Source organism: Patiria miniata, unplaced genomic scaffold (genome assembly GCF_015706575.1).
Source record: "Patiria miniata isolate m_02_andy unplaced genomic scaffold, ASM1570657v1 HiC_scaffold_5, whole genome shotgun sequence".
Taxonomy (NCBI): domain Eukaryota; kingdom Metazoa; phylum Echinodermata; class Asteroidea; order Valvatida; family Asterinidae; genus Patiria; species Patiria miniata.
Window position 1 is genome coordinate 39541285 of NW_024037072.1, and position 15327 is coordinate 39556611.

A 15327-nucleotide genomic window follows, 5' to 3' on the forward strand; every position below is an offset into this window, starting at 1 on the left:
AGGTTCTTACATTGACGTGGGGGGGGGGGGGTGATGATTTCAACAGATGCATTCAAAAGAATTATTACCTAGGTCATTTACATCAGGCCTCCGAATACATTGAGTATATTTCACCTCCCATTTTCCCCTCCTCATTTTTGAGTCTTCAAGATGTAGCCAGGTGCGTTTAGATTTAGATTACATGTGGCAAGCATAAATTATCAATTTTTTTTTTACTTAAGCTTCATTTATATTCAGACGCAAGAGGGAGAAATTATCAGGAGGATTTTGGTGAAAGAAATCAACAAACCTTTCAAAAGAAAAGAAATGTGTATTGTTCAGAGTCGGGGTGAAGTATTATCGGAGTCTTCAATTTGCAAGGGCTAGGCCAACATTATCCAGGGCTAGATCTATAAGGATTTCCTAAATTAGTAACTGGGTGTATGTCGAACTACTTGTATATCAATGTTAAAGTTCTAATGATTTCCCATGTAGGTTCTGATTGTACTTGATTTGTTCTGTCTTGTCCTGTTTGCGTTGGTCCCTTGTCTCTGTATGTGTAACTTAAAGTGTGTACTTCATTGTGTATAGTAAAGTTAAAGGAACAAATGTAATTAATATATACTTTTTCTACACACAATGGACTTCTCCACTTGACAAGCTTGCTTTTTGGAGAAGCCAACCGCTTATCCGTTTACCTAAATTATTGTCTTAACCTTTTCCCGTCAAAATGATTAAGTGGAAATAAATATGAATGAAAAAAAAAATGGTAAAGGCAGAAATTACTTGAGCCTGGGTTTAAAGATGAATCAATCATGTGTATCGACCCTGATTCGTACACAGTGTGATATCCGTCGTACTTCCTGCATTGTCTCTGCTCTGGAAATCTCAGTTGACCTTCAAAGCGAATGAAAACATTAATCATTAAATGAAATTTTCTTCCGTGCACCATAGTCGGTGCCAGGCAGCAACGCGACTCTTAATTGTTATCATATGTATCAGTAGGCTACTAGCATTATTGTGTCTGCTCGACAAAACTTTGACCTTGGCGAATGAAATCATTGTCGTTTCTTCCATGCACCACACTCAGTCGATGCCGGTCAACAACACGACTCTGACGGTCACCGCAGCTGCATTAGCGCACAACACACAAAACCCAGCGAAATACGTAGTATACTTAGCCAACCACTGCAACTAAAATGGCCGCTGTCACTATCGCAACTTGCCTGTTTGGGCTAGTGGCTGTCTTCCTGACCTGCGGTGGTATTATGTTGGGCGCCTTTGTTTTGTTTGTGCATTACCAGCATCGTAAGTTCGCCCATATACCCTCCGCACCAAGGAAAGGGCTGAAAGGGTGAGTAGCAAACAGTGGAGCTTTAAGTATTGGACCAATGGAGACGGGTAGGCCTATGTCAAAACATTGTAATGATCTTAACAAGCTTTTAAATTAAAACAAACCGCTTTCAACCAGCAAGCCAATGTTGTTGACATAATAACCGTACGCTCACACATTGCTCATATAGTAACTTTTGCAGTAACTAGGCCGATACGATACTTGAACAGTTCTGAACTAATGGAATTTCACAAATCTAATACCATATGGTATAACAGCGGGCTTTGCTGACCAGAAAATCAGTTAGGCTACGGCTGTTTGTCAATACGTGGTGTTTAGACAGAATTCATAATATACGTGTTTCACAATAATGATTCTTCACTGGATGGGATACAGGTTCTTTCTCGGCCATGCCCCAGTGATGGTAGAATACCACAAGAGGAACCAGTCGTTCAACGATGCAATCGTTGAAATGTGAGTTCATCGCAAAATTGATTGAATCAACATTAGAATTGAGGAGTTGGCTTTTGTATTTGATTTTGAAATACAGTTTGAGAAATGTGAAAGTGAGACATTAAATTGGGAAAGGTGGTCATCTATAATTTATGTAGCGCACCTGGAAGTCTAAAGCTCATAACTTTTTTATGGGATGGGAAAAGCTAATACATTAGATAAATAAAACCTGAATGAGAAAGATTAGAGGGATGTGCAACATGGAGGGATACACGGGATGAGGGATGTACGAGATGAGGGATAAACGAGATGAGAGGGATATACAAGATGACGGATACACAAGATAAGAGGGATATACAAAATGAGGGATATAAGAGACGAGGGATATACGAGATGAGGGAAAAACGAGATGAGGGGTATACGTCTTGAAGGATATACGAGATGAGTGGGATATACGAGACCAGTAGGATATACGAGATGAGGGATATACGAGATGAGAGGGATATACGAGATGAGAGGGATATACGAGATGAGAGGGATAAACGAGATGAGAGGGATATATGAGATGAGAGGGATATACGAGATGAGAGGGATATACGAGATGAGAGGGATAAACGAGACGAGAGGGATATACGAGATGAGAGGGATAAACGAGATGAGAGGGATATACGAGATGAGAGGGATAAACGAGATGAGAGGGATATACGAGATGAGAGGGATATACGAGATGAGAGGGATATACGAGATGAGAGGGATAAACGAGATGAGAGGGATATACGAGATGAGAGGGATATACGAGATGAGGGAAATTCAAGATGAGAGGGATATACAAGATGAGGGGGGTATAAGAGATGAGGGATATACCAGATGAGGGATTTTCAAGATAAGATTTCGAGAGGGATGTAAGAGATATACGAGATGAGGAATAAACGAGATTAGAGGGATATACGAGATGAGGGATATACAGGATGAGAGGGATATGAGAGATAAGAGATATACGAGATGAGGGATATACAGGATGAGGGAAATACGACATGAGAGGTATAACCTACATGAGGGATAAACGAGAAGAGCGATATACAAGGTGACGGATATACATTGTAAAGGATGAGAGGGATATACAAGATGAGAGGGGAACACAAGATGAGGGATGTAGGGATGAGAGGGATGTACGAGATGAGGGATATACGAGATGAGGGATATACGAGATAAGAGGGATATAAAAGATGAGGATATGCAAGATGAGAGGGAAATGGATATACAAGCTGAGAGGGATCTACGAGACTAGGGATAAACGAGATGAGAGGGATACACAAGATGACGGATATGCAAGATGAGAGGGAAATGGATATACAAGATGAGAGGTATATACAAGCTGAGAGGGATCTACGAGACTAGGGATAAACGAGATGAGAGGGATACACAAGATGACGGATATGCAAGATTTGAGGGATAAACGAGATGAGAGGGATATACAAGATAAGAGGGGAACACAAGGTGAGGGCTTTAGGGATGACAGGGATGTACGAGATGAGGGATATACAAGATAAGGATATGCAAGATGAGAGGGAAATACAAGATGAGAGGGATCTACGAGACGAGGGATAAACGAGATAAGAGGAATATACAAGATGACGGATTTGCAAGATCAGAGGGATAAACGAGATGAGGGATATACGGGATGAGACAGATATACGAGATGAGGGATAAACGAGATGAGAGGGATATACAAGATGAGAGGGGAACACAAGGTGAGGGCTTTAGGGATGACAGGGATGTACGAGATGAGGGCTATACAAGATGAGGATATGCAAGATGAGAGGGAAATACAAGATGAGAGGGATCTACGAGACGAGGGATAAACGAGATAAGAGGGATATACAACACGACGGATTTGCAAGATCAGAGGGATAAACGAGATGAGGGATATACGGGATGAGACGGATATACGAGATGAGGAATAAACGAGATGAGAGGGATATACAAGATGAGAGGGGAACACAAGGTGAGGGCTTTAGGGATGACAAGGATGTACGAGATGAGGGATATACAAGATAAGGATATGCAAATGAGAGGGAAATACAAGATGAGAGGGATCTACGAGACGAGGGATAAACGAGATAAGAGGAATATACAAGATGACGGATTTGCAAGATCAGAGGGATAAACGAGATGAGGGATATACGGGATGAGACAGATATACGAGATGAGGGATAAACGAGATGAGAGGGATATACAAGATGAGAGGGGAACACAAGGTGAGGGCTTTAGGGATGACAGGGATGTACGAGATGAGGGATATACAAGATGAGGATATGCAAGATGAGAGGGAAATACAAGATGAGAGGGATCTACGAGACGAGGGATAAACGAGATAAGAGGGATATACAACACGACGGATTTGCAAGATCAGAGGGATAAACGAGATGAGGGATATACGGGATGAGACAGATATACGAGATGAGGGATAAACGAGATGAGAGGGATATACAAGATGAGAGGGGAACACAAGATGGGGACTTTAGGGATGACAGGGATGTACGAGATGAGGGATATACAAGATGAGGATATGCAAGATGAGAGGGAAATACAAGATGAGAGGGATCTACGAGACGAGGGATAAACGAGATAAGAGGGATATACAACACGACGGATTTGCAAGATCAGAGGGATAAACGAGATGAGGGATATACGGGATGAGACGGATACACGAGATGAGGAATAAACGAGATGAGAGGGATATACAAGATGAGAGGGGAACACAGGGTGAGGGTTTTAGGGATGAGAGGGATGTACGAGATGAGGGATATAAAAGATGAGGATATGCAAGATGAGAGGGAAATACAAGATGAGAGGGATCTACGAGACGAGGGATAAACGAGATAAGAGGGATATACAAGATGAGAGGGATATACAAGAGACGGATAAGCAAGATTAGAGGAATAAACGAGATGAGGGATATACGGGATGAGACGGATATACGAGATGAGGGATAAACAAGATGAGAGGGATATACAAGATGACGGATATGCAAGATCAGAGGGATAAACGAGATAAGGGATAAACGAGGATATACGAGATGAGGGATACACTGTAAAAACGTTGGGTAAAATACTGTTGGGCAATGTAATTTACCCGACATTGGTATGAAATTACCTCATATTGGGTTGAATTGGGTAAAAACTGTCAAACTATTGAGAAGAATTTGCCCAAGAGTGTAGGCAGTTGATAATTCGACCAGCACTGGTCGAATTATCAACCCATTTTGCCCAACTTTTTTTACAGTGTATACAAGATGAAAGAGATGTTCGAGACGAGGGATATGCGACATGGGAGATACAGGGGATGAGAGGAATATACAAGATGAGATGGATATACGAGACGAGGGATATACGAGATGAGAGATTAACAAGACGATGGATATACGGGATGAGGGATCAACAAGATGAGGGATATAAGAGATGAGGGATATACGAAATGAGTTGGACATGCGAGATGAGAGATAAACGAGATGAGGGATATACGAGATGAGTGGGATATGCGAGACGAGGGATTAACGAGACGAGGGATATACGGGATGAGGGATATAAGAGATAAGGGATAAACGAGATGAGTGGGATATGCGAGATGAGAGATTAACGAGACGAGGGATATACGGGATGAGGGATCAATGAGATGTGGGATATAAGAGATGAGGGATATACGAGATGATATACGAAATGAGGGATAACGAGTTAAGGCGTTTACAAGACGAGAGGGATATACGATAGACCTTACGTTATGAGAGAGCGTAAGCGTAAAAGATCAAACTGGACCGAAGGTCTGGTGCAGAGAACACTTAAAAGCTATGCTTTATGTGTATAATATGTATAACAGTTTAAACAAGTTTGTGTAACTGTGGTGTTCTTTCATAATGTGAATGCTAACTTACACCATGTCTACCCGGTTTTGTTCCATCAGGATGCGTGAATATGGCCATGTTGTAGCTATATTTTTGCTCTTTCAACCGATCATACTTGTGTTTGATCCGGACTTTGTCAAGGTATGTGATTTACAAATGATTCTGGTTGGTCTATGAGGGGAAATATGACATTGTCAAACCATACGTTGTTCTTACATAATTCGTTATATGAACCTAACCCATTGTTTTTAAAATACGCTAATGTGATATTGTATATCACTGCGTATTAATCATGCCTATTAAACACCCTGATACATTGAATGTTTAATCACACAGAGACACGGAAATTGATAAGATGAACAGCAATAATTGTTACATTTAATTTAACACTCGAGACACATTTTCTTTAAAACAAAAATGAAAGCAGAAAAAGGCCCCGCACTAAATGCTTCCACGCGTTGTTCAAAGAGTTGAAATGAACGGGCCTCCTGAAAATCTACACAGAAAAGGGAATTTGTTTGAAACTGATGTATGTTTTTTTCCCAATATTATTGGGTCAATTGGGGGAGCTTATATTTTTGAGCTGGGGCTCTCAATGCGTTTTTTTTTTTTACAATAAAAAGTGTTTCTTTCCATAACTTCTGAATTGGGGCACAAATGGTAGGTAGATAGAGGCGTCTAGCGAGGGGCGGGGGGTTGTTGTTGTTATCGTGCCCCCCCCCCCCCACACACACACACACCACTGAGAAGAGCCCCTTGCCATTTTCTGCAAGAAAATTTAAATTTAAAGGACTTTGAAAATAATTATCTCGTCCTGTCTCAAGTTAAGTGACAAGCAGTTCAAAAGGAAACTGACTGAAGCAATTCTCTGCCACTGTTCGTCACCGGTCCCTACTTGTGATTTGACTTGTGTTGACCTGTGCTGGACTTGCCAGCAACACCATTCGTTGGTTAAGTGAGGGTGCTTGGAATAAAATCTTTCATTATGCCCTCTCGTTTCTGATTTCAGGGAATCTTGTGTACCAACACGCATCCAAAACCTTACAAGGCTTATAAGCTCTTCAAGAAGATCCTTGGAACGCGATTCCTGGGAAATGGCCTAGTGTCTGTTCTGGACTATGAGACACACGCACCCAAACGGGCTCTTCTCAACCCTGCCTTCAATAGAAAGTAAGCCAATAGACACAATTTATTTAAACACAAATCCCACATGCAACCACGAAGGAGTGCAACGACACCAAGCCGAAAAGGGACATCTGATCGCGAAAGTAGTCACTTGACCGCGCACGTTGCGGAAAATTTGATATCGCACTTACGATCCGAACACTCCTCGTCTACCCAAGGACAGCTCAATGTCACATTGATCAGGTTTTTTTTAACTGCCTACCCAATATTGGGGGTTTTTTTTGACTGAAAAAAACAGAGAGATTTTTCAGAAGAGCTCTGACCCCCCCAATGCATTTTACATTACGGATTTTCAGGCTTGGTTAGGTGACACCCCCCCCCCAGCCATTGTGCAAACACGATTTCAAGCAAGATGGCGGTATCTGCTAGATGGTTTATGGTGTTACCGCAAAGCTTCATTAGTTCAGAGATTTGCCACATGGTGCTACCATAAAACTTTATCTTCAAAGTATGTTCTCGATGTATTAAAATCTTTTCATGATGACTTATTAAGGTATCTGCAGGGTATGATGGGGCAGTTCAATGCAGGAGCAGATGTCTTGATTGAAAAGCTGAGTCACAAGGCTGATGGTAAGACGGAGGTCGCCATGTTGGATGAGTTCAATCGCACGACGCTCGACATCATTGCTAAGGTAGAGAGTCATCAGCATGGTCCCATCAATGATGTTAAAATTGTGGCAAGAGCTTAAGACAAGATAAAATTGTGGCCAGGGTCATCTTATAGTTGATGCTATGAAATACCATGACCCATTTCATACAGCGATGGCTAGTGGCGTAGTCAAGTTTTTTTCTTTAGTTTGGGGAGGGGCGGGGGTGGGGGGGGGGGGGAGGGCAGCAGCATTTTATGAGGGGGCACCGAGGGCGGACCCCACAACATTTCCCCAAAATTTTCAGGCCATCACAATTGCTGCAAATCCGAAGAGCGGAGGGGGTCGCTTCCTTGGCAAGCGCCAAATTTCTATAAAAAAAATTGGTGGGGGGGGCACCTTGAGGACACTGGTAATGTGTTTGCCCCCTCCCCCTCCTCCTTCCGGGTTACGCCTCTGCCGAGGGCATGAAATCGCCAGACTTACGGGCCGATGTAATCATAGTTCAAAGACTCTGTGTTTGGCTTTTACGCAAAGCACTATATACTCTTATTTCTGACAGGTTGCGTTTGGGATGGACCTGAACATAACTCTGGACGACAACTCTCCCTTTAGAAAAGCGGTGTCCACTATCTTTGCAGGTGCAGATTTAGAAAAAACTTACCCAACGACGGCGGTAAGTGAATGAAAAAAAAAATAAAAAAAAATAGCCATGAGCTCTATGGATGTGTCATTGTCAAACATTTGTTCTTAAGGTGCCATCTCATTTTTGTGTGCAGCATCCTCTGCAAAATGATTTGATTTACCTGCACTGAACAAATTTAACTTGAGGGCCGATAGCTCTAATAAGGGGGCCATAGTCTTATAATAGTTCAGGACCGATAGTCCTAGTTATCATTGCATGTTTTCTTTCTGTAGTGGTCCAAAATAAATTAGAGATCGCCATCCTAGATGGTTGTCAATTCTTTTGAAGGAAGAAAGGCAAGCGGTTCCGATCTACACACAGCCGTCAGCTGTCTAACGACCACAACCCAATTCCTTCTATCAAGGATCCCAAGCCAACCAAAATGAACAATAATATTGTATTTGTATAATATTTGTAAAGTAATGTACTTTGTATATATAATACACAATATTATTGTGTATTATATACAAAGTACATCAGATCTACGTGCAAGTTCCGTTCATGGAATGACCCAATTACCCCTGTAAGTACAGTTTAAACGTAATGAGTCAGTTTAAACGTAATGAGTGCAGCATATACAAAAAAAATTGTCATTTCACACATTTCCTCTTCTGATAAAAACATATCTTCACTGTTCAAGAACTGAAACTGCATGTTACAGATTAGTGGATCATGTTTTCTTTAAAAAAACCCACTTTCTGACGAAATTCATTCTCGCTTGGTTTTCGCACGAATAACATAACAGTTTTTATGGGGACGTTTATATCCTACTTTTAAAAACATCTTTTTGTTTGAACGCGTTTTGCGTCCCAATGGGGCGCATTCCAGGACGTTATGTCCCTTTAACTTCGGATATTACTGAAGGGATCACCACCATACATTATTAACTATGAAGTGTTACAGAATATCTCCGAAGAAACAGTTCTCAAGGTTGCGATAATACTGGCTCAATAAAAAGTCACTCTCTCGTTGTTTTCAGTTCAGCCCACTTCCGGCAGCTCGTAAAATGCGGAAAGACGTTCGAGACAGCATCAACTTTCTTCGGGAGACGGGCCGTCGGTGCATTGAGGAGAGACTAAAAGCCATGGAGAAGCAAGAGGAGGTGCCCAGTGACATTCTGACTCACATCTTGAAGGAAGTCGATGGCTTCAAGAAAGAGAGTGCCATCGATCTGGAAGGATTGATCGATGAGTTTATTACACTTTTCATCGCCGGTGAGAAGATGTTTCAAGTTCCTTTTTTTTTCATTGTATAAAATTGGTTTGAAAAAAAATCATTTTCGGTTTGCAAATTATCACAATAAACAAATCGTTCTCGTTAGAGATCCTCATGCTTCAAATAATCAGTGTTGAAGAGTGTAAATAAGTTGCTTCTTATTGATTTGCTGATTGGATATTTGATAGGTTCTTTACTTGATTGATGCCTACCACAGGTCAAGAGACAACTGCCAATCTTCTGGGCTTTGCTTTGCTAGAGCTTGGTCATCACCCAGAGGTCATGCATAGGTATTCACACCATTACATCTGTCGTTTACCGTTGATATCATTGTTTTGGTAAAAGCCTATAGTTATAGCTCATTGTATCGCGGCTAGGGCCAACAATCCTCACTATGCTAAATGACTCTCGTTTGAACTTGCTTTTGCAGACTGAAAACTGAAGTGGAGGCGGTCTTTGAAGACAAGGATCTTCTGGAGTATGCAGACATTAGTCAACTAACCTACATGATGCAGGTCAGCAGACGAAACTTAAATCACTTTAAAATTATGACTGCTGTTTCATCGTATGGATTTGGTTAACTGATGAAATCTATTTTATATTAAGATTTTGATTGATTCAGAATGCTTATGTTTTAATGGAGTTTTTATTCTTAAAGGAAAGATCGGGATAAGATGATGCGTTTCGAAGCTCATGCTTAACACTTGCTTCTCATCAAAGGGAACATTAGTACACTCATCACTGTCAAATTAAATCATGTTCCTACTTTCTGAAGAAAAGGACCGTATAAGGGTCACTTTTTTTTTTTTTTTTGGACAATGTCAGGAAACCAAACTGTTCTCATGGTATTAAGCCTTCAGTCTAATTTGTTTGAGTTTTGGAAGAATGTTTACGATCATTATTTTGTTTAGTTGAAATGTCTTACTCTCTTAACTAAGGTTTTGAAAGAAACCCTTCGCCTATGGCCGCCAGTGACAGGTAGCGCTAGGGGGTTGGCCTGTGACGTCGTAGTCAAAGGGTATAAATTGCCTAAAGGAACTATAGTGTCGGTGAGTTTCGTTCAAATTGGTATCGTCGCCTCATGTTGGTATTTCACAGAGTGTATATAAAACCATTATTTAAAAACAGATCGGTGAAATTATTATTGAATGGAAACCTCCCTGTCCACTACCTATGATTTACAGGTTTTGAAATCTCTGAAGAATGAACTTTTGGGGATTGACTTACAGGTTTTTCCCCAGCTTTTTTTATTGAGTAGACAATATAATTATATGCTGTTGTAATCGTTTGAATAACAAACATTACCTGTACCGTTGATGTTCTCTCACGTCAAATTGAAATAACTTCTTATCATTTCTATCTAAAGGTGAGTTCGTACGTAATGGCAAGAATGGAGGAATATTTCCACGATCCGTTGCAGTTTGAGCCCGACCGTTTCAAGGCCAGTGATGACAAGTAAGTAATTCTGCCTTTACTTTTTTTGTCTTTATATTAAAAAAAAAAGAAAAAGGTTTCAATGTTAAGGGTCCATCAACTGTTTAATTTTTTTAATATGATTATTGTAACGGACCTATGCGACCTTATTTACCTTCAGTATTCGTGAAACCAATGAGCAGGAGACGTGAGTTGTTGAGTACGGTAATATAACTACTGATCACGAAAAATGGTTCCCTGAACAAGGCTCCTTGGCCCAATATTATGCAACAGTATTGTAAGAGAATTTTACGATAAAAAGTGGTCGCCAGGCTTGACTGGAACTCGAGTTTCTAGACTTGTCTCAAGTCGGATTAAAGCCTGTTAAAGCCTATTAATCCTAAAAGATGACTTTTGGCTCGTTAATGGATGACTCACCCTTGCTCCCCGACCAGCTAACTGGCTGGTTTGCTTATCTACTGTTTGAGTTGTTTATATATATTTGATGTATGTTCCCCTTCCTGCAGATCGCATTATGCGTACTTTCCGTTCTCGCTGGGTAGTCGTAACTGCATCGGCCAGCAGTTTGCATTAGTAAGTGAAATATGCTGGTATAAATAACGTACTTAGATTTTACAATTAAATCATGGACTAATAAATCAGATCGTAGCATATGTGCATATTATGCATATTTTTTATTATCGGTCATTTTTATTGGCGGGTAAAACCTTCGTGAAAAGGGCACTCGCACATCCGTGCTCAAAAAGTCAAATGTAGACAGTGGGTTTTTTTTTCTCCGGACACTTGGCCTCCGTAAAATCAAATGTTGGGGGTGGGCGGGACGGGGAGTGGGGGGTCCAGGTACCATCTTCCAATGGGGCGCTGTTCATACTGGACGACCATGCACACTATCGGAAAATAAATCGCGCTTTTCAGGGAGGCACAGTTGCCGACGGTCACGCGAAATTACAAAAAGGGCACTCGTACAAGGCCGCTGGTAAAAAAAAAGAGGCACTTTTTTATAAAAAAAGGGGGTTGTTAAAAAAAGAGGATTGTTTTTACAAAAAGGGCACTTCACAAATATTGGGATATTGAAGGGGGTGTTAAAGGTTGGTTAAAAAGGACACTTGAATGGAAAAGGGTAGTCTTTACAAAATATTGGGGGACCCCCCACCCCCCCCCCCTCCCCCTGCTGGCTACGCCTCTACATATACATGTACATGTACAAGTAAATGTGTTGTCTCAAGGTCTACAATGAACAGACATTTTTATAAACAACTTTCCTTCCATGGAGTTTGACATCATGTCCAGAAATTACAAACAATTGGAGAAATACTAAGTTGTCAGACTCATTAATGTATCCCTTTCTTACAAACCAACTGTTTCAATTCTGCTATTTAGACATTATTTTGAGAGAGTTCACTGAGGAATCGTGTAAAGCTTACCCGAAAGTGCCGCTGTGCATCTTCATAAAGAAAATGTTGTGCCTTGGCAATCAATACAATATTGTTTCTTTTCTCAGATCGAGGCTCGTGTTCTGCTGGCCAAACTACTGCACAGGTTCGAATTCAACCTTGTCCCAGGACAAGGTCACGGGGTACTTGATGAGATCACACTGAAGCCTGCGGGGAGATGCAGAAACTACTTGACACCTGTGGAATAGGAGTTTTACATTGCAACCAATTTTGTTTTCATCAGCAGGCTCAAAATGCCCTGGCCCCGATGGGTCAGTGGGTTTCTTGAGGTAGGGCCGTCCTGTAAGCTGATTGGCCACAGAGATAAAGTAGAAAGATTGCAGGTAACACCATGTGGAAAGTAATCTCTTCTTGGAAGAAGTGTGGTTCTGAAAAGAACCGGTGAGTTCTACACTCAACCAACCGGTTCTTTTCAGAACCACACTTCTTCCAAGAAGAGATTACTTTCCACATGGTGTTACCCGCAATCTTTCTACTCTAAATGAAAGCTTCTTAACTTATCCTACATAGATAAATATCCTAGATGTGGCAAGTGCTACAAGCAGAATTTCTATTAAAAAAAAATAGGGGGGTACTGTTGTTTTCTTTTTTATTTACTCACCTTTTATATAACAGTCGTTCAAAAATGTTTTTTTTGGGGGGCTGCGATTATTCTCACTGCTATGCTTACTTCTGAAGTCCGTTATTACGTTGAATTATTTCATCTGTTTACTTGGATCTTGAGTTGCATTTGTGTTATAAAAAAATGAGGACTTCCAAGTGTTCTGTCATCTTAGCCCGTGTTGGGAGCATGCATTTCAGTTAATGATAGTTAATAATTATAACTTCAGTTTCTTTAGTTAATAATCTTACAGTTAGTAATCAACCTGCAATTGATTTCCTTACTGCTGTACTATAAACGTTGGCATTGCTATTCTGTCTCTTAGTTGCGGACCTCACATGCGCTTATTTGCTATTATGTCATTTGACTCTTTAGACTTATGTATCTTAATTAAATTTTGATGTATCTTTAGTGATTTCCCTTGTTTAGCTTGTTCAAGATTACATGCACCAACCTGTTTACCGAGTTAAAATAAAAACGGAACTGCCCTTTGCAAGCCAAGAAAAGCTGTGTCGTAATTAGAAAAGGAATTTGGGAAAACTGTTGTATGTCTATGGGCAAAGAAGGGGTTGCTAGCACTATTATTTTTGGGGTCGCCGTAATGTTACGGTTTTTCCTCAACGGTGATTATCGAGGGGCAATTCTAACAGTAAGAAAGAAAAAAAGCCAATTCCGGTGATGTAAATATTTTACACACGAAAAGAAATATTTCAATGAACACTTGACAATAATTGCAGTGAATAGTGAAAGTATGTGATTGGTTTATTATAGCAAGATTGCTCCCTCCTCAACTTTGCAGAAACTTAACACCCAGTCAACCAATTTCCACTTCAAATCATGTTATTGCCCTTTTAAAGTTAAATGTCAACATATGGCAAAATTGATTCGAAATTTTCCCAAGCCACGGGCCCAATGTGGCTCTATTGCCCTTTCAAGCACTTGATAATAATCGATATCACAAATTGCCCAACCCCGAGGTCTCATGCAAATTCTTTCATGAAGTGGTCTCCTTTCTTAGAATATGCACAATATAGCGTCTCGATAACGCAGTTTCCAGTCAAGTCGGTTCTGGGCAGGTCTCCAACCGGCTGGCCCCAGTGCCCTGAGATCTTCCTCCAAGTTATCCGTCCAACGCAAACAGGGGCGACCCCTTGGACGGGGCACGTTGAGGGGAGGCTCCTTCAGCAGAAGAGCAGGCTCCATCGGGGGGTCGGCTCGAGCAATATGCCCAAACACCCGAAGAAGCGTGAAGCACGAATGAGATGCGAGGCCGGGGGTTGGTTGGTGAGAAGACGGAGGTCTGTGTTACTCATAAAATCCTGCCAGTTCATACCCTCGATATGGCGGAGGGCTCCAGTGACGGGGGGAGGGCTAGGGCGGGCCTTAACCCCCCCAAACATTTAGTCTAGCCCCCCCCCCCAAAAAAAAAAATTCCATAAAAAAAATTGCACTAGCAAAATGTAAGAATTTGACGTACATGGGAACGGTCTCCCCTAAATGAGAAGGGTGCATTTGTACACTTTTAGTTAATATCGTGTGCCTGATTGTAGGATTTTATCAGCGCTCACCATTGAAAATATTGAATCAGCCCCCCCCCCCCCCACACCCCATGTATTGATTTTCAGAGGCTTAAGTGTCCGGAGAAAATAACCGGTCTACTTTCAGCACGCCTTCCTCAAAACAAATCTAACCTTGCTAGCCCCCCCCCCCCAAAAAAATATAGTGGCTCTAGAACCGCGCCTGTCCAGCTCGATCGGTGAAGAGGGTCCATGACTCTGAGCAATACAACATGATGGACAGGACCAGGCTATAGTATGCAGGCTGAGCTTTGTTCTTCTTGAGAGACAGCGTTCCTTCCAGATGGTATTTTGGCGGGATTGAGCAGATGTGGCGGGGGGGGGGGGGGGGGGTTAGGGGATGTTCCCCCCCCCCCCCCACCCAATATTTTGTTAATTTGAGCCCTTTTTTCAACAAGTGCCCTTTTCTCTGAACAAGTGCCCTTTTTAAACAGAAGTAATTCCCTTTTTTTGTGCCATCGGCTGTTCCGGGTGTTTTTTTTCCTTTTAATTTTACGCATGTATCCCCCTAAAATACACCATTGTATGTTTCTAGTGTGAATCATCGTCGATTTTGAACAGCGCGCCCCAATCGACAGATGGGGCCATGCGGCTCCCCCCCCCCCCCCCCCCCCCCACACACACACCCAAACGTGTGTTAGACGTCGGTCGTGGACGTCCTATATTGCCCCTCAGTTTGTTTGTACTCTATCTTTTTAGGAAGACTCCCATAGGTTTCGTACACAACCCCAATCGCGGACGTATGATGGGAATCGTGGACGATATTGTTCTCTTTTGTTCTCTGGTATTTTTCGTCCACGGTTTGAAAATATGAACACGTACACCCATATTTATGGTGTAAATCGAGGATTTCCTTTTGTTCCTCTTCCCTTTTCCTTTTTTCTCAACTTTTTCGGAACAGCTCTCACTCGTTTTGTACACGT

General features: G+C 41.6%; 1 protein-coding gene across 1 annotated transcript; it reads left to right on the forward strand.

Annotated features, from left to right (window-relative positions):
• The first annotated feature begins 863 nt into the window (after nt 1–863).
• Nucleotides 864–12558, forward strand: LOC119741225 (cholesterol 24-hydroxylase-like). Its single transcript, XM_038216963.1, has 13 exons — nt 864–1333; nt 1709–1786; nt 5726–5807; nt 6676–6836; nt 7345–7483; nt 8001–8114; nt 9103–9337; nt 9556–9628; nt 9769–9853; nt 10277–10387; nt 10705–10793; nt 11279–11345; nt 12274–12558. The coding sequence occupies exons 1-13, from the start codon at nt 1179–1181 to the stop codon at nt 12412–12414; spliced, it is 1530 nt and encodes a 509-aa protein (XP_038072891.1). The 5' UTR covers nt 864–1178; the 3' UTR covers nt 12415–12558.
• Nucleotides 12559–15327: the final 2769 nt, after the last annotated feature.

Bases quoted from the DNA above. Each gene is read 5' to 3' on its own strand.
- LOC119741225 (XM_038216963.1), top strand. From the start codon at position 1,179: ATGGCCGCTGTCACTATCGCAACTTGCCTGTTTGGGCTAGTGGCTGTC. The intron at 6,837-7,344 runs GTAAGCCAATAG...TGACTTATTAAG, and splicing joins AACCCTGCCTTCAATAGAAA to GTATCTGCAGGGTATGATGG. The intron at 9,338-9,555 runs GTGAGAAGATGT...TGCCTACCACAG, and splicing joins TATTACACTTTTCATCGCCG to GTCAAGAGACAACTGCCAAT.